Raw genomic sequence first — 20,683 nt, 5'->3', positions numbered from 1 at the left:
GTTCTGTCCGCACGAAGTGAGGCTTGAGGCGGTTCACGTGCAGGACCCGGAGGGGATCCCGAGGCGACTGGACGTCCACCAAGTAGGTGACTTGGCTCTTCCTCTCAACCACTTTGTAGGGCCCAGTCCATCGGTCCTGGAGAGCGCCAGGCTTCACAGGGGCCATGACCCACACCTGCTGGCCCGGCTGGAACTCGACCAGAGTAGCATTCTGGTCGTACCAGCGCTTCATTTCTTCTTGACTCGCCTCCAGGTTGGCCTCGGCCAGTTCTCGGAACCTCCTGGTCTGGTTCCGGAGGGCCAGGACATATTGGAACACATCTCGGGGGGTGGTCTGGGGTGCTGCCTCTCACCCTTCCTTAACCAAACTGAGGGGACCTCGGACGGGGTGCCCATAGAGTAATTCAAACGGGCTGAACCCTAAGGACTTCTGGGGGACCTCCCGGTAAGCGAACAAGAGGCAGGGGAGCAGGACGTCCCACTTACGCCGGAGGGGCTCTTCTAGGCCAGCGATCATCCCTTTCAAAGTCCTATTAAACCTCTCTACTAGGCCGTTCCCTTGGGGATGGTACGGGGTGGTGAACTTATAGGACACCCCACATTGTTGCCACAGGGACGTCATATACCTTGATATAAAATTAGTGCCGCGATCGCTCACGACCTCGCGGGGGAAACCCACCCTGGAAAAGATCCCCATCAGGGCCCGGCCCACCACGGGGGCTGTAGTGGTGCGCAGGGGAATAGCCTCTGGATAGCGGGTGGCGTGGTCTACTAGGACCAAGATGAAACGGTGACCTTGGGAGGTGGGGGGGTCCAGTGGCCCCACGATGTCGATTCCGACTCGTTCGAAGGGGGTACTGACGACCGGGAAGGGTTGGAGGGGAGCCTTGCGCTTCCCCCCACTCTTCCCACTGGCTTGGCACGTGGGGCAGGACTTGCAGTGTGCCTCTACCGCTGCTTTCATCTTAGGCCAATAAAAATAGGTCACGAGACGGCTGTAGGTCTTGTCCTGACCCAGGTGGCCGGCGAGGGGGACATCGTGGGCTAAGCCCAGGAGGAAATCCCGGAAGCGGAGGGGTACCACCAGTACCCGTCCGGATCCCAGCTCCACTGATTTCTGCTCACTATACAGGATGTTATTTTCCCAATAGATTCGGTGCGTTCCGGTCTGGTCACCTGCGGCTTGGCCCTCGGCCTGGCGCCGCAGCCCGACCAGGGAAGGACAGGTGGCTTGCTCCCGGCAAAATTCATCCCGGGTGGGCCCGCCCTCGTGGCGCCAATGGGCCAACTCGGGTAGATCCCCCAACTCGGGGACCGGGGCGGGGTCGGATGGTGCGGGTTCGTCGCTGGCGACGGACCCTTCCGATGGGGGAACGGGAGGACCCTCGGCGGGGACGGTACGGGCTTCTTCGACCGGGGTGCTCTCGACTTCTCTCCGGGGAGCGAGTCGGGCTGTCATAGATCGGGTGGTGGCACACACCCACTCGGGGAGTCCCATCATTCCTAGGTGGGCCTTGCGCTCTACGTGCTTCCAGGGAGAACTCTCCAGGTCGTTCCCTAAGAGGCAGTCGACCGGCTGGGATGTTCTTACGGCCACCTTGAGTTTACCTATCACCCCTCCCCACTCAAATGGCACCAGGGCTACCTGACACAAACTTTCCCTATTGTCTGCAGAGATTACGGGGCAAAAGACATTGGGGAGGATCTGCTCCTCGGGAACTAGGTGCCTGAGGACACCGGTGATACTAGCCCCGGTGTCCCGCAGGGCCTCTACCTGGTGGCCATTGATCTTGACGAGCTGCCCATATTTCAGTGTGTTGGACGGTAGGAGGCTACCAGGGATCATTTCCCTATCTCCCAGGGATACTAGGGCCATAGCGGCGGGTTCCCACTCCTCGGCTTCCTCAACCTCCTCCCCTAGGGCTACGTTGGCTATCTGTCTCGCAGGTGTGACTTGGGTGGCCATGGGGCACTCTGGGTCATTGGCGTAGTAGGCTGGGACTCTCTCGGCCCTCCCTGGTTCCCTCCCCCTCTCTGGCGGGGTGGTCCCTGACTGGTTCGGGGGTACTCTCCTACCATCCCCCGGGAGACCCGGGTGTTGGTCCAGCGGTCGGCCTCCACAGCCAGCTTCCGGGGATCTGTGAGCTTGCTATCCAGCAGATGTTGACGTAGTTCTACGAAGCAGTTCGCAGCCAGATGTTCCCATAACATGAGGTCAGTGAGTTCGGCAAGGGTGGTGACCTTGCTGCCCTTGACCCACCCATCGAAGGCCCGACTAAAAAAGTTTACATACTCCACCCAGGTGGTGCCCGGGATCTTCCTGCAGTCCCGGAACCGTTGGCGGTACATTTCTGGGGTGAGGCCGTATCTTGTGAGGAGAGCCTCTTTCATGTGGCTGTAGGAGGTCTGCAGGGAGAGGGGTAGGTCGAGCAGGGTGTCCCTTCCTTCGCTCAGAAACCGCCCCCACAACCCCGCCCCCCAGTCCTTCTGTGGGATCCGATGGGAGGTCATGGCGACCTCGTAGGCCCGAAACCATTGCTGAATGTCATCATTTTTATAATATTCTTTGACCACATCCTTGGGGATGTGGACCTTCTGTTCCGCTGGGGGGGCCGTCTCTCGGTTCCCCGAGGGCCTCCCGTCCTCATTTCGGGCCTTGAGCTCGAGTTCTTTTAAGCTGCGTTCGTGCTCTAGTTGGAGCTTCCTTCCTTCGTGCTCCCGTTGGAGCTTCTTTTCTTCCAGTTCGCCTTGTACGCGCATTTGCTCTACTGCTAGCTTTTTCTCCGCTAACTTCAATTCGCCCTCGATTTTGAGTTTGGCTAACTCGAGTTCATGACTGCGGCTTCTCTCTCTGTCCGCGAGTTCTCCCGGGGATAGGCCCCCGTCTGGTACAATGCCTTGCACCTGATTGTCGCTGCTTTCACTTGGAGGGGGTTCGGCTTCGTCGGGGCGCTCCCCCGTGCCTTCCGGGCGGGATGCCCCGGTCTCCACCCAAGTTTTCAGTGCTTTCTGCAAGTCTTCCTTAGTGTTGAGGCCAGTGGTAGCTATTTTAAGTTCTTTGCAAAATTGTTTTAGCTCTTTGTGTGTGTATTCTTCCAGATGCTCCACCTGGAACACTCTGTTAGCGTTGGTTTCTGCGGAGCTCATGGTGCTTCCTTCTGCCATCTTTGTTGGTCGTGCGTCCGTAGTTCACTGTACGATCTCTAGGTGATGGGCCCGAATCCCGTCGCTTGCCACCAATGTTAGACGGCGACCTCAGAGGGGCCCGGAAAGGGGTCCTGATTTCCCTGAGTCCCACCCGTATTGTATTGTAGCCGGGCACTGGCGAGAGATTCCCCAGGGGGAGGAATCTCGCAGCTAGGATCGTACTTCTGGCACCACACGACACAGAGAGACCACACTGGGTATTCTCAGAAACAAGCTTTATCACAATAGGTATCACTGCAAATATGTACAAGATGAGCACGGGCTCAAGAGTCTCGGAAAGCTCTACTCCTAAATGGAAATGACCTACATAAAGTTTAGAACCTTTATGAAGAGCTTGAGCAGAGTACCACATATTCTTCTCACTAGTACCTTCTGAGGGAGGGCAACCTCAAGGTTTTATACCAGAGTTATTTCTAGTAAATACTGTACGGCTGTAAGCATTTCCATAGGATTCACACACATACACACCATATAAATCTTGATGTCTTACTGCGCTATTACTGGGTGTATACAGCCTGACAACCCTTTGTACAATATTTAAGACTCATCTACCACAATATTCACCCCTATAAACCTGAGGAAAATTGCTGTGAAATCCTCCACAACAAGCCAAATTGTTTAGTCTGTCGCTGTGTAGATGGTTCAGCGGCAATGGAGCAGAGATTTCATTGTAGTGCAGCATATGTTGCAGAATCAAAGAACTATGTGTGCAAATAATATTTGTTTTCTGTTTTTGTGACAGAAAGTGAAATTCCCAACTCTGACCTGTTATTTAGAATAAATAGACAACAAAAAGAACAATATTTGAAGACTCCTCAACACACAGAAGAAAGGGAAAAGAATCACTGTCTCAACACAGGTGAGAAAGCAAGACTAGATATCTATGCTGCTCCGATTTAGAATCAGTGGTCACCTCTTTTACTGAGAACTGATCAAGGTTCCTTATGTGATAAGTAATAAACTACAAATTATGTTAGACTAGTTACAACCCCACTGTTTAACTGAGAACACGGTCACCATAATGCATTCTGAAATGACTAATACCTTTGTTACTGTATCGCTGACATGCTGTTCATACTGTAAAGTGTAGAGATACAGTTGTGTGTCTCTGTATCAGTACTGAAAGGCTTGCCTTTGTGGTGAGTACAAGTAAAGGTGGATCAAAAACACTTGGGCTTTGTAGATACAGCTCAGAATGGAAAGAGCAGCAAAGCAATCCATTGCACTTATTTTAGCCATGGACAGTACTTTAGTCAGGAGTAAAGCGCATACAAAGGACATGCACTACTTTTCCTCCACTCTCACCTAACAACACGTCTCAAGCAGCCACTGTCACAGTCACACTTTTGCATCAAAATAACATAAGTGTTACTTTGCTCTGAAACTGAGATCTAAAATGCAGCAGAAGATTAATTCAAGGTTGGGACCTCATAGGACTCATACTTTAAGTAGAGAGGTTTCTTTTCTATAATGCTGCATGCATTACAACGGTTTCTTTGTCGATCGTGCAGCCGTCCATGTGCCCATATCTAAGAAAAGGCATCTTTAATGTATGTTGCAGTGTAGAATAACCACTCCCATCACAATGGACTACCTGATGTTTTCTGTTTAGGGGGGTGGGGGGAAGGAGATGTGCAGCATGATAACAGGTATACCACCACCTCATCACAAATATCCACTGGTTTATGCTGCACTGTAATAATAATAATAATAGCTATTCAAATAACCCGTAGAGCAGACACAGCAGCTGTTCCCTACTCTCCTTATTGTAGTGTGGTCCATAACTAAGAATTGAGGAATCATTTGAACTAAATTTCACTTCTTCCTTTTATAAAACCAATTTGTTATACCTAAATCACTGACATTGAAGTTCCTTCTTATGAAGGATAATATTGGTTTTAGTTGCATTTTGAGTACCACATGTTTACTTCCCTATATCCCTTTCTTTAACCCTCTTTTTGTAAAGGACTTACATTTTTCAATACCGATATTTGTTTGATGAAAGAAGAGGAGCCTGTTTCAATTCTCATTGATGATCTAGTTAATGAAGTTGGGGAAGGTAGCACTGACCACAACACAGGTGAGTTACAAATGCTTCCAAATTATTCATTTTCTGTGGTTAGAAAGCTTGATTCTCCTTTCTCAGTATTCAACTTATGCACGCAAGTTGATTACTATTTACCACTAATTTTTAAGAGATCCTTTCTCAATAAGGTGCATCTAATGCTGAAATTATCCACTTCAGGCTTTTGTCAGTGTAAGCTTGACTAATGCAAATCTACCCCTGAGTTTCCGTTATATCCTTTCATAACTTTTTCTCTTACATTGTGCTTTATTCCAATTGTATGTGGTTCCTGGAAAAGTGAAGTGATGCCTTTGTGGGGAGTCTGTGACTTTTTTTTTTTTTAACAAACTTTATTGGTATTTGCATATCATTCAAACATTCGTAATACAGATCTTGTTTTCCTGGTATTACTGTTAACATTTTAGTCCTGAACCCCTTGGCCCAGTGGCCTTTATTCAATCTGTGGGGTGTATACCTTGTTATTTTCCTAATGCATCTTCGGATTCTTGTCCTATTGAGTGCACTGGTCACCGTGTAGTATTTTGATGTCTCCCCCTTCAACTTCCCAACAGTCCCCCCCCACCCCACCCCGTGCTGCTGTCTACTAGGAAACCCCTACACTTCCGCCATATGCGTGGTCAGGGCCACTCTCTGTAATTGTCCAATGTGGTGAGTCTCGCCCATCTTCTCCGGACTTCGAGTACTGCGTGACTATGCTCCTCCTGTTATTCACCCTACTCCCTCCCTTGTTCTTGGTTGTTAGGCCTGTCGGGACGGGCCCTGTGGGGTGCTGGAGTGGAATCCTGTTCTTAAGTTTTTCGTCTACTAGAGCTCCCCAAGCCTGTGCGCTCTCTAGTCTGCCTATGCCTCTCTTTGCGTTCCTGAGCAGTATTCTGTTTTCACAGCTCGCCCATTTTTCGAGTTTGCGCTTCCAGTTTATGATACTAGGACCTGCTTCGGCTTTCCACTTGCTGGTCAGCTCGCGCTTTGCCAGAATAAAGGCTAAATCTTGGAACCTGGGCGTTACCTTGGTATTTGCAGAATGGGGGAACATGTTAAGCAATACATGGTCTGGGGTGCATGGTACCTTCCTCCCCGTGATTCGCGCTGTTTCCCTGGTCACCTCCTGCCAATACCCTTCCAATTGTGGACAACTCCACATCATGTGGATATAGCTAGCCCCTACCTCCCTACAACGTGGGTAGTTTATGTCGTCTCGTTGGAAGTATCGATTTATTCTTATCTGGGGTGATGTATGCCCTATGCAAGGTATAAAAGCTGATTAACTGGAATCTAGCATTGTGTGATACTTTAGTGGCCCTCAGGAGTGTATTGTCCCGGTCTTTATCTTCTATGGGGTTACCAAGGTCAACTTCCCATTTGGCTCGTAACCCCTCTAGTGGTTTCATGGAGTCTTGTCGAAGGGCTCGGTAAAGGCATGAGACAGCTTTGATGATGCCCCCTACTAGGCTGTAGAATGTGTGGCCGGTTTATTGGTCCCCTGTCCCCAGTGTCTGCGCATTGCCCCTGTGACCACCCCATAGAGTAAAAAGTGTCCCTGCGGAATGTGCCAACCTGCTTGAAATTCTGCAAATGGGAGCAACTCCCCATCTCTATAAAAGTCACCAATTTTAGTTACCCCAGCTTGCATCCACTCCTCTAACCCTCTCCATTGGCCTCCGTGCGGTAGTGCTTCTAGTAGCGCCACTGACATCTCTGGTGAGGAAGGAAGTTTGGTCTTTGTTTTTTGTAGGCATCTGGCCCAACACCGCCTCAGGACCTTATGTTCAGAGAAGCAGACCTTTCGCATCTTAATGGTGCCCATTAGTGTACTCATTACATGTGCCCTATCTGGGATGAAGGGGGGGTTTCCTCCGGTCTGGGTCTAAACTCCCCGCCACCCATTGGGTAAATCGTTGGAGCTGTCCTGCCAAGTAGTAGTTTTCCATCTCCGGGACCGCTAGGCCCCCCCTCTGGTAGCGCCCTTTTCAGTGTGGTCAAAGCTACTCTTCTTCTGCCAGCTCCCCAGATAAAGGTAGTGACAAGAGAGTCAAGGGTTCGGAACCATGCACTCGGGATCCATATCGGTAACGTGGTGAAAAAGTTTAATAGCCTGGGAAGGGATATCATTTTTAGCAGAGAGATCCGCCCTGCTACTGATGGGGGTAAATTCCCCCAGAAAGCCATACAACCCTTCAGTGCTCGTAGGACTCCCCCTAAGTTTTTAAAACTTCGGGGTTCCCACTTCAATCTGCCTAACCCCTCGGGGGTGGGGTATCACTTGTCACTGGAAACAGCTGTGCGGAGTCTGTGACTTCTACACCCTTATAGTGTCTGTGAATCTGGGAAAGTGAGAGAAGAGCTTGCTGGCTGATAAGCAATATACACATTTTTGAGAGTTGGGGCAGACAGGAACATCAGCGGTATCAGATGTGTGGTTTGACGATCGGCCGTTGCGACAGAGTACCCTCTGTCAAACTCTAAATCAGCCCCCTGCTCAACTTTGAGTAGAAGTTGAAAAGGAAACTCTCAACTTACTGACCATCTCTTTCTTTATCTGCCTTCATACAGTTGTTAATGAGAGTAAGAAAAGTGTGAGGCAACTATTTCAGAAGAGTAAAGAAGAACTCTCCATAATAAGAAAATGGCAAATTATGAGCCAGAAAATAGTAGTTTTAGATTCTCCATGGTGTAATTGGTCTTGTCATCAATGCACATGTTGACTCATCCAGCCCCTGCAGTCCAAGTGTTACTTATGTTCTTTTAGTTAAGGTGAAGAACTATACTGACCCTCGTGGATAGTTAAAAGCACCCTACAGTTCTATCCATCATTTACAATGTTCAACAAGAATGAAGCTGAAGGATTTTGGAGATAGTCCCCCCACAAGAATAAGGCAAAAAACAAGTTTATATAATGGAAAGATATACCAACATTGCTCTAGAGAGGCAGGGTCAAAGGCATCAAGTTATCTTTTGTGCACTGTCACCTCAAAGTCTGTTATATTGCCTTGTATGCCTATTCATGGTGGAGTGAAAAAAGACACCAATATAAATCTTATTTATTGAAGGTAGTCCTCTGGGTCAACTTACTGTAGGTATCACTCTAGATTCTTAGATACGTTTGGTTTGCAGCTCACTTGGGTGGCAAGCTGATGCAATGGCTATTTGCTGCTATGTCACAGATGATGTGCATGTGGTTAAAAAAAAAAGTAGTGACATCAACCTTTTTTGCTGCTTTTGTAATATAGAGTAGTGCAAATAATTTTCGCAGCAGCAGGACAAAACATGAGCACATTGATTGTGTTCCATTTGTGCTTTCAAAATCAAAAGAGTAGCTAGCTGTACAGACTAGGGCCTCTAGGATGGCAGAACTCGCAGTTGTTCTAGATCTTTGAAAGACTAGTAAAACCCTTGGGAGTCAGGTGGAAGTTGCACAGAAAATTCCCAGACCAGTGTGTCATGGGTTTGTCTCTTGACGATTGTATACCCCTTAACATTCCGGAGACAGAATTGCTGCATTTCTACCCCAATGTACCTCAAGCAGATCCGTAGCTAGCTGCTCTCAACGGCTCAAAATTAAAACACAGTACTTTGTGGTCAAGCTTCTACTTGTAAAGGCAATATAAACATCTATTCATTGTGTGTACCCTCTCAATGAGCAGCCAAACAGTGTGGGAGACTAAAAGTAATGGTTCACTGCTACAGTTCCACAGTTAGTTAGCAAAGCTGTGGTTAATAATTGCATCGTTGCTATGTGACAGAGGCCCCACAGTGGGCCTCATAATCATATTCAGACATGTTTGCTGTGTCAGGAAATTTCCTAAGCTAGCAGTTACTGTGCCAAGCAGCAGTTTATAGGAGGTTAATGAACAGTGATTTATTAAGCACTAAAAAATCCCACACATTCTGTTCCTTTAATTTTCTCTGGATGCCCAAGAGTGATTTGTGTGTAATGACCACCATTAAGGTGCCTAGCAGTCAGTCTGGTGAGGCAAGATACCCTGAGGGTGACAAGCAATCTTACTGACAGTCCACTTACTAGAGGTGTCAGGGTAACTCACTTATTGCTGGCTGATGAAGAATAATGTTCATGCCTGCTGCTCAAACATGAGCCACAATATGATCTTTCCCTCAGTTAGTCATAAAGAATTGGCAGCACGCCCGCCCACAGCAGAGGTACAGTATTACATGGGGCTGCTGCTAGTGCCTGGAAGGCCTGGACACTGTACATTATCAAGTTATGTTTGGGAATGTGGATCTAGCTAAATGGGGATGGTTGTGTGATGCCAAAAGCATGTAGTGAATGCATGATCTTGAGGCATTTAATAATGATAAGCAGCACTATAATGGAGGGCAGCCATCTAACAAGTGCTGACTCGATAACTTGAACAGGAGGGGTTTTGCATACTGCCAGATGTGCAGAGAGTTAATAACTCAGAAATATGGCATTGATGGCATGGTCAAGTGGTACTTCTATTTCCAGATTCCCTAATGTAGATTGAGTTGTCTTTGCCTTTTGCTTCCTACATACTTTAAATAACTGTCTCTCACATCTAAGCCATACTCTACAGCCCCAGTCACCAATCAGTAGAACATAAAATATTGGAATTATGAAGGGAGACCAGCCTGTGGGGACGGCCTGCTTCCATTCAGAATGAAGCTTGAAGTTCAAGGAAGACCTCTAATTATTACTCCCTTTAAAGACTACCCTGCACACAATCATCCATTCCAAGAGGATAGTGAGACGGAGAGTAGAAGACTGGTGGATATGATTCTTTTTTTTCTTTATTAAATTTATATTTTTTACTTGGTTCTCCAAAAACCATATAATCTTGCAAATAAATAATAAGTATAACACAATTAATTTAAAAAAAGTAATCTTGTACCATTAGACATGCCTCCTCTATTAAAATATTTTCAGATGTTATTACTGATGAGTATGCATGTACATTACAATCTGCAAATGCATTTTCAGAGATGCCCAGCACCAGCATTCGATTAATCAATTATTGAGCAGATGAGTTGGCTCTGCAATTCAGATTTTCTTTTGTTTACAATGAAAGAATGCACAAGTTCATGCCTATTCAATAGAATTATTACACATTTGACAAATCTGGTACACGGCCTTTGTTTTAACCTCTTAAACACTGCTGTCTTGGAATAGACTAACAATTGCTCCGTTAGCACATATTAAAACAACAAGTTCATAGAAAATGTTTGTCAGCACTAGTCAATCCATCCAAGACCTACAGAATGCATGCACGATTTCACTATCCCCTAACCCCACCTTACCTTACTTTGCACACTCCCTCCCATACAAAGTATGACATGTTTCTTTGCCAGTTATGGACTGTGTATACAGCCATAGTAATTTTGAACCCAAAAGGTTTTCCAGCTAGATTCATTGTGAGCAACAATAATTTGCTACATGAACTCCAGTCAATTTCCTGTATATGGGAGTGGAATATGTCATCATAAATGCCCTGCTGAACAGTGTCTTTCTTACAAACTGAAGAAATAATTAAGATAGCCTTAGAATCTTTTGAAGTTTGATTAGAATCATAAACATGAAATGAACAATCGCCTGTAAACATTTTTCATATTTGCAAAAGGATAGTTTTTATGATAAAATCTTATACAAGTTCAATAAACTTTGTGGAATTACTAGTTTTAAGTAAAAAACATGAAATACATGGATGCATACTAACAGGCATAGTTCTGAAAATAATAAATGTACTTTGAAAATAAAGAACGAAGAAAAGGGCATTATAAAGGAGATGACCAGACGGAGAAAACTGCAAACGCAAGAGAGGGAAAAAAGAAAGAAGGAAGAATAGGTGCTAAGTGTAATTAATCGGGGACGGAAAAGGTTTTCTAAACTGAAGCATAATATATGCAGAATGACTAATAAGTAGAGGAAAAACGGAGGGTAAGGAAATTTATGAACAGTAGCAAAGCTATGGGTTAAAACAGCATTTCTTGATAGTTTGTTAAATAAAGCCTGAATTTATAAAGTATTATAAATAAATATCTAACTTATGATTATGAAAAACATGGCCTTAGAATCTTGGCCTTGGCTATCCTCTGCATGGATAATTCGTATCACAACGACAAACGTTGAGTACACATGGACCACACCACCAATGTTTTGGGCTGAATCATTTGAAATCCTGATCTGAGCTACTGTGCAGGAACACTTAGTCGTGCATATGGACCACCAATGTATGTATTACTTAACGTCCATATGCAGGACCTCTGTAGTACCAGCAATATCTGGAAAATAATTTCCACCAATGCCTCTGTCTAGATTTCAGTGGACCATCGGGAAATGGGTCTAAACAAAAAGTTTTTAAAAACCACTTTCCAAAGTGAGCCAGTGCCCAGTTTATCGCAATACTACATACAACATGTCTTGGCCCCATTTTTTGATGGCTACACCTCTCACATCACCACCTCTGAATGCAAAACCAAACTGAACCATTAAAGTACACCTCACATTGGAACAACAGCATCAACTTGAATATTTCTGATCTATCCTTACTTCACTGTGTGGATTTATCCTCCTTAGATTTGGAGAACAGACTAACTACATTTAGGCAATTGTGTTGGGTGGGGGGGGCTCAAAAAAGACCAGAAATAATTTAGCCAAGTGTAAGAAACTGTCTATCTGCAGATAAACATGCAGACGTGGGTGCACTAAATTGACAGCATGTGATAACTCACAAAGAGAAATTAGCTAGTTCACTAGCTCTTTTTCTCCAACAAGGGTTGTGATTTGGACAACAACAGTTGGAAACATCTCTCAGGGGCGTTTCTGGTTTTATTTTAATGTTCTAGATGTTGCTCAGTGCTTTCGTGGCCCTCTCATTTGGCATCTGATCTTTGGACCATTTTATGGTTTTTTAAGAATGGTAAATGTGGCTCTTTGTCTGAAACATTCAATGTATTTGTCAAGTTCAGGGCAGTACCGAGTTTTCTGTGTCGAGTTGGAGTTTTATTTATTTTCACTGCCTGTGTTATAGGTACTTATGGTTTCAGTTCTGGCGAGCACATCCTCCTGCTTGTTGTGGGACCAGATACCAGACAAACCAACACCTGTCAGATTCTACACTTTCCCTAAAATGCTCAAAGCACACCTTGCCCAGTCATTTCTGGTTTACACATGCTGACCAAGATCATCTTTGGCTGGGTAGAAAATATTCTGAAACCATGTTAGTTTAAATTTCTTTTTTTGATTTTTACGTTTTAACAAAGGCATTGTATACGTACATACAACAGTTGGAATCACAGTGCATAATGCACGTGCGTTGGTTTATAACCGAGCAAAACCAAAGGGGATGATGGACGGAGTGTTGAACATTGCAAGCACTCACCCCCAGTCAACTGATCTGGGTTTAATCCATCATCATTCTTTAGCTCACTCCGCCACACCAGTTCAGACTTGGCCATATGCAAAACAGTCTGACCCTGTACCTCATGGGAACAGTCAAGCCCGAACTGCCAAGCCATGTCTTCCCTGGTTTATAACCGGTCAAGAAATATTGCATAATAGTGTTTAGCAGGCCCCACTTTAGCCGGCATGTAATGTCTTAATGCTAGGTATCTCCCAACCGGGAGGAGATGTTTGTTGTGCTTTGCCCTGTTAACTCTCATGACTATGTATGCATGCTTATAGAGGGGGAAGTGGTAGAGGAGGGGTGGAGGAGATGGGGAAGAGGGGTGGGGTCAGGGTTGTAACAATGTGAACCTTGCCCAACTCAGGTCGCTGTCGCTGCTCAATGCTACCAGCCACCTATGCCTTCATTCAATGATAATAGTTGCCTGTCCCAGCAAGTGGTGGCTCCCTGTCTGTGTGTAAGGGGTCCGAGGATGGATCGTGGTTCAGTGACCTATCTAATGGGCTCAGTGCGTGCTCCCGCTATGCTTCATGATGTGTCACAGCTGTCAATACACCAGGGTCTGTTGGGGGGGGGGTGTCTGGGGTTCATTCTCTAGTTGCCAATTGTAGGTTTTGGAGGATTGCATTCCTATGCAGCTGCAATCGGGGTTTGAAAATATCCTGAAACCATTTATAAAAAGTAGTCCCATTAGTTCCAGACACCACTCATCTGTTAAATTGAACACTATTGGCCCTCTTCCAAAGGCAACATCTCTGGCAACACTAGATGTGGAGTCACTGTGCATTAATATGCCACACATATATAGGATGAAGGTCTGAAAATACAAATAAAAAATTAAATAAACTTGGAACCCCGAACACACTTGCTGACACTGTAGCCAAGTGCAAAGAAATCCTATTTACTCATAACTAATGCTAAATTTGAGGCAATGGTTTCAGGTGGGGTCTACCGGCACTAATTTTTTAGGAAAACAGCACTTCTACTTCTTCAGCAGATTTTGATCGAGAAGAAGGATGAGAAAGACGGAAAAACATTAACAAAAAAAATTAAGTGGCTGAAAGATATGCAGCCTTGGTATTCTGCCCTCAACTTTTGATAACGTGGGCCACTAGCTGCGCGCCAAAGCTTTGGGGTCCTGCACTTATTCTTTTACAAATTTAACACTGCTCAAAACTATTTCATATTTGAAAGTTACAAAGATATCCAATTGACCGCTAACAACCTGAGAACATGAATGAATGCTGTTACTGACACAACTCGAGACTTATTTTAATGCCACCTGCGATTACAGACCATTAAGATACTTTGTGCTTATGGGTAATATCCTCCTGATTTTGAACATTTGAAAAATATCTCATAGTTCCACATGATTAGATGAATTTCACTCAACCAACTACGGTGTATATAATCTCTAGAATATGTACATTTAATTGACACCACCACCACCACCACAATAAAAAGACAAAAGGCTACCATCCACAGTATATCACAAAGCAAGAGATTGAGCTAGCTAGCTGAAAAGTGACTGTTTACAGCTGAAGCAAGGGATGCATATCCAGTGTTCAGTCATGCTATAAAATACAAGGGACATAGTCAAACACTGCAGAGCAGGATAAACACATACCTGCCTGGAGATATTACTTTTTTAAACCATGCAGCCAAAGAATTGTGGGAAATCAGGATCCCTAAGAGCAACCTTTTGAAAGAGTACAAAAGAGGCCCAAGGTCAAGTGTCGCATACAAATTAGAATTAGAAGCCTACTCAAGATTACCAAGGATTGACAGCCTATTCTGCAGTAAAATGAATGACTGGCCTAGATCCTTTTAAACAGCCCTTGCTTACCTTCCCACTACCTCCAATAATTATGGTAAAGGAATTATGCTAAGAAAGAAGCAAGATTCCTCATTCCACAGAGAAGGTCGCTATTCCATGAAAGAAAGGTGTTTAATCTGCCAGCACTGCCACACCTCCTCGAAAAATACCGCACACAGGGCTTTATTACAAAATATTGGGTAGCTGCACATGAGCATCAAGCAGTGTGGTTTACGGAAAAGCGTAATTCAGGAGAAGGTGTCTATGAATTTGAGGAGTGCATTGAATAACCACTGTCACAGAGTCAAGAAATCAAATGTCGGTGGATAAAAAAATTTCAAGAATCCAACCACATCTTCCAAGATCTAAAGATTGTGGTATTCAGAGGGAACATCAAACCAGAAAGTGACAGATTCATGAATACAGGTACATGCAGCAGTGAGAGGTGGATGAACAGGGCATGCAGATTCACAAGTAAACCTTCAACCTTTGCCATGTGCTCTGCGTGATGCAGGGGTAGGAGTATTCTGACCCAAATTGACCCACCATCCTTTCTGAGCCACTTCTCTAATTTCTGGGTGACTTGGCCCTAGGACAACCACCTTGCATACGCACTGGGCTGAAGTGATTGACCTCACCCCAGCAAGAAAAGCCGTCTTGGGACTCCAGTGTAATATACAACTATGAGCTGCAGCTTGTCCAGTCTACCAAATCACAGGACCGACTTGTGACTAACTGGAGCCAAGACCCCTTCATCCCACTCTGCCAATCTTAAAGATATTGACAACTGATTCCACCCAATTCCCTCTGGTGTTCAGGAGTCAAAGCTCTGGCATGTGGCAAACTATGCCAGCATCTTGGAAAGCTTCCTGAAGCTTCGAGCTGAAAGGTGAATGACAGTTCCCTTCTCTGATGTTACCAATTGCCATCTGCATGACTTGTAACCTGCTCTGAGACAACTTACCAGGCTTGCAGAGAGGCAGACTGGATATAACACTCCTCATAGCCTTTCAGCCCCCATAAGAATTAGCCTTGTAGGTTACTGCCACAGCCCTACGGCCTTAGAAGCACTGGCACAATCACATGACTCTTAAGTGCCATATGTGTTACTTTAAATGAATTGCATAGTGTTCTGAAGGCCTCTTGTTGGTAACCTACTTCATCCTTTTGCGGGTGGCCTGTAAGAAACACAAACCTATAATTATGGCATTTCTGTTCCAGAAATAGCCTGCAAACCGTCTGATGGACTCTCTCCCACCCATATTAGCCTCTCAGAGGTGAAACTAGTGTGGCTATTTCTGCTCCCAGGGTTCATACTAGGACAGTCCCCCCACACAAGCCTCTGATAGGTTAATATGGTGTGGGTGGCTATGCGCATATGCTTCATGTCTTCATAACCATGCTTGGGTCCTTACAGACTCAAATGTGAGCATAGTATGTGGCTGACTCTGCCCCAGACACAGCTGACTTTCAGAGTAGGCCCTAAATATGCCCCAACTGGCCTATCCTTTATTTCCCCACCTGATCCAATGGGTGCTTTGACTAACTGTCCCATAGACGATCTTTATAGCAGGATGCTTGGATAATGCACATGAAAGCCAAAATAATACTTCTGATAAATATTCTTATTTTAGGACACAACTTATATGAAATGGGCTAGAGAAATATTTTCAGTGTCTTACAGTGTGGCTGGGAGTTGTAAGGGATATGTCTTGCCTTGCGGCAAGTCTCCTTCACCTACACCTAGGGACCACAAAACACCTTTCCTACAAGGTCTTCACTGGCTTCTCTTTGCTTAATTTTCAATGCATTCTGCATTGAAAACAAAGACACACAAGGATAAGGATCAGTATAACTTCAAGTGAAGTTTAAACAGTACAGGGCTCGGCTTTCGATATGAGCGCCATGATTCATCATACCCTTTTAAAAAAAGAAATTCACTGAAGGAACTGCATTGTCAGTCTGAGCAAAAAAACTTTGGAACTTTTTGTCAGCCAAAATTTACAGGGACCTTTGAAGTTCAGAGGAGAGGCAAAAACGTCACTATTTGAATAAAAAAAGAGCCTTGAACAATAGCCCACTGCCATCCTACATACTGTGCATGGCAAGTGGGCACCCCACCGACCAGACAACTATGTTGGAAAGACTGTCACAGGCATTTTATCTGTGTCAGAGTCACCTGTCCTTACCCTGGTTATTGAGCAGTAGTAACAAGCCACTGTGGCTTCGTATTAATTAACACTCATATGGATTGGGACATATTTACCAAGCTATCAGATATCCATATCTTCAAACCACAAACAACACCTCTTCTACTATTGCTACTAGGAGTCCACTTTAGTAAACATTCAAATACTGGTTGGCGGCTTGTAGTGGCTGACATTGCCACCCATCTGGTGAACTGGAGGACTCAAATTCATAGTCCAAACCATACTAAGTACTCCCTGTCACTGTCATAAGTAAGATAATAGTTATACAAGTCATCCTGATGGCTCACAGCCTCCTTCCTCTTACTTTGCATCCCTCCTGGCACGAAAAATGGGCCCCATTCTACTACAACCAGCTTAGAAAGTCAACTGATGGAAACTAGCAACTTGCTGGAATCTGCAGAGCTAATCCATGCCACTCAGGGGCAGCTCCTCCGCTAAGACGGAGGAGTGTTGCCCCACTAAGTGCAAAATTGAAAATGATAATAATGTTACATTATTATCATTTTCTTCTTTAGTAAGGAGCCAGCCAGGTTGGGGCGGGTGCTGCTTGTTACAGCTTGGGAGAGGGAGGAGGTGTGGTCCCTGCTGCTCCTTAAGTGTACATGGCGGTTTGGCCGACTGCCTTGGGTTGGCCAAACCGTCATGCGCACTTTTTATGTTCTTCACAGGCTGTATTGTACAGTCTTGGTGGAGAACATGCCCAGCCTCCCAGTCCCCGTCTTAGCGCTGAACTACGGTGCTCAAACCAATCACAACGCTGCTGTAATGCAGCGCCGTGATTGGCTACAGAAGTCTGGGAGCCTGGATGTTTCCTGTTACTGCATTACTCTGTTACAGAGGCATTAGCTGGCGACCAATGACAACAAGGTAAGTCTTTTTTTTTTCAAAACCCCATGCCAGCGTTCCCAAACAGCCGCCTATGATGCCACTAGCAAACATAAACCTGCACATCTGTTTCTCCCCTCATTCATCACATTGCTAAGCACTGCATCCAAAGCTATGATAAGAGCATCTTTAATCACTAACATTGAACACCAAAACACTTCAAAATAGGATCACAGCTAAAACACCATTCTTCAAACCCCACAGAAGTAGCTTTCTTCTTGCCAAGGAAGGTGCTGCAACGCCACACATAGTAGTATGCAGTGTGTCATAAATACAATCAATCAGTGTAATATTACACAAGGTGTGCTGCTTGAATTCCTAACTGTTGATTACAAGGTCTAAGGGACAGAAATGAGACTTGTCAAGGCAAAGAAATGATGCACACATGTTTCAAAGCCTCATTTGCACACTGCCTTATGAAGTTATCATGAAAACTTGCAAGTAAGCAACTTTGTTAGCTAACTAAAGTAATTTATTCATTGCCACTCATATTATATGCAGTTCTCATGTGTACTGTAATTATTTGACAGCACATCAGGTATTTTTGATTTAGCTTGCCTATCTTGTGATGTAATATTGTCCTGATAAAACAAATATGTTCTAATGCGCAAAAATGTAACATCATGGTTCTAACGTTAATTCAACAGGTGATGGCCCCACAACAACAAAGTGGAAGGCTGAAGAAATGATGAAATGTATTGAAAAAATGCCAGCATACAAAAATGTTCCAGTAAAAACTAAAGTAAATGTACTTCAGCGATCTATCATGGGAACACATTCTAGAAGCCTAATGTGGTCAGAAAGTACTAATCAAGAACAGGGAGGAAAGAAAAAAATACATCATGAAACAGCATTTCTGAATGCAGTGCATTCCAATTTACATAAAGATAATGACAAAGCAGAGGAGTCAGATACAGATAACATCTGTGATGATCAATTTTCACTTGTTACATTTTCACAAAATGCACCGCAACATTTGAGACAATTCATGAATATGGAATCGGAGCAAAACTTCTCTTTCATAGAAGGGTTTTATGATAATCAGAAAACAGCCACATTAGAGAGGCCTTATCATTGTACTGAATGTGACAAAAGCTTCAGTCGGAAACAGCATTTTATTGGTCACCAGAGAATTCATACAGGAGAAAGACCATATCAATGTACTGTTTGTGAGAAGAGTTTCAGTCACATGCACCATCTTGCAAGACACCAGAGAATACATGCTGGAGAAAAGCCATATGAGTGTACTGAATGTGGCAAAAGGTTTAGTCGAAAGGACAGTCTACTTGGACACCAAAGAGTGCACAAGGGCAGAACATTATCCTGGCATGCATTGACCCTGGAGTGATGTTTATTTCTGTGACTTAATGTATGCATAAAGGACCTGGCCTGGAGACGTTAACTCCAAGAGAAAGACCAATGAATGTACTTTGTTTAAAACTTTAATCAAAATCTTGCCATTATTGGTCACTTGATATCTTACATGCGCCAGAGACCTAACCTGCTATGGTTTTAGAACATACATATTATCCAATTAAGCAGTAGAGATCTCTCCTGCAAGTGAAGTGTAGGCTTTCTTCATTATGGCGGGGAAAAAGGAAAGCACACAAACAAAAAACTGCTGGTCCAAAAAGGAAGGTACCTTTTAGTTGCACATTGAAGGTTAAAAAAATGATTTTATGCTTGTTGCATTACTTAATATTCTGCGTACATGTCCTTTTTTAAATGTGGATACTTGTCTTGTGCACAACATATTAACAGTGATTGCTACCACATATTATGGTGTTTTGTAGTTCAACAAATACAGGTGTTCCATAGCAAATGCATACAAAAGATGCACCAGTTTGGAAAAGTTAAATTTCAGAGTGAACTTTTCAATAGATGGTATGAACATATTGTGTCTGATGAAAACTGATTTGTAAACATCCAGCAACCAGTGCTTAATTGCAGCCGGTGGTGGCAGGTGGGGCCCACCTGCAGTCATTTTGTGGGATTGGAGCTTATTTTTCAACAGACGTTGATCCAGAGCAACAGAGAAGAAAACACTAAAGGATGAAAGATGGAGGAAGAGAAAGACAAACAAAACAGTGACAAAGAAATAAAGTGGGATAAAGTGGAAGGCAGTATCTGGCGGTGAATTAAAGTGGCACGAGATGGAATCAAGACTATGCAGCCTTGGTATTTGGCACCCCGACCTTCAATAGCACTGGCCACAAGCTTCTGAGCAAAACATTAAGACCAAGCACTTACTCTGTACAAGGTAAGCACTCCCAGCAACTTGCTATTAAGAAACATTAATAACTATTGATACATCAATGCCATAAAAAACAAAAGACTGATACTGTATGAAAAGGGCACATGCACAGGCAACTATACCCCGTGCAGAGCTCCACTCCTATATAGGACTTGTTTTGGAGCATGACTGCCACATTAGTTAAGGTCCTTTTCAAGGGTCTCTGTGCACATGTGAAAAAACACATTTTCAACACACACTATGCTAGACAGCTAGTGAATGAAATACAGTGACCCCATAGCCCCATTCCTTTTGCTGTCGTAGTTGGAAAAAAGTGAAAGACACTTAAACCGACCAATCGATGAAGAAGGCTGAGCGACAGGCTTTGTTTGTATGTATGTATGTATGTATATATATATTTATTTTTTCTGTCATTTTTGTTTGGGTAACATAAGACTGGTGGGGCAACCAAAACGGTCTCATGGACAGACCTAAAAAGGTGGGTTTATGCCTGTGGTACTGTGTTTTTCATCAGTCCTCTTTGGTATTGGGTTTGTGCTGGGAGCTGCACAAGAGGTCTATCTGCTCAAGCTTTCTGTGTAAATTGAAGAGTTAATTGAGGTAAACGTATGAAGAAAACCTGAGCAAACAACTGATGAAATACCTGCTAATAGAAAATTAATGGCAATCCAATTGCTAATAATGGTTGCAAGGGAACAATACAATAAACTGTAACCAAAGTCCTCCAACAGACTTCTATCAGACCTAGAGGCCCTGCAACTTACTCAGCTTGTCGGCTCTGCCACACATGAAAAGGGCATATTCTCGACCCTATATTTTCAAATGACCCCTGAGTACAGGTGCTTACTC

General features: G+C 44.4%; 1 protein-coding gene across 1 annotated transcript in view; it reads left to right on the top strand.

Annotated features, from left to right (window-relative positions):
- The window catches only part of LOC146798834 (uncharacterized), a 92,961-nt gene extending 73,049 nt beyond the window's left edge, over positions 1-19,912 (top strand). The window contains exons 7-9 of the mRNA XM_085626150.1: positions 3,950-4,066; positions 5,174-5,287; positions 18,228-19,912. Coding sequence (XP_085482276.1) covers positions 3,950-4,066; positions 5,174-5,287; positions 18,228-18,928 — 932 coding nt within the window. The 3' untranslated portion in view covers positions 18,929-19,912. The remainder of the gene's footprint in view (positions 1-3,949; positions 4,067-5,173; positions 5,288-18,227) is intronic.
- Positions 19,913-20,683: the final 771 nt, after the last annotated feature.

This window comes from Triturus cristatus, chromosome 9 (genome assembly GCF_964204655.1).
Source record: "Triturus cristatus chromosome 9, aTriCri1.1, whole genome shotgun sequence".
NCBI classification, from domain to species: domain Eukaryota; kingdom Metazoa; phylum Chordata; class Amphibia; order Caudata; family Salamandridae; genus Triturus; species Triturus cristatus.
This window is presented reverse-complemented; position numbering and strand designations above follow the sequence as displayed.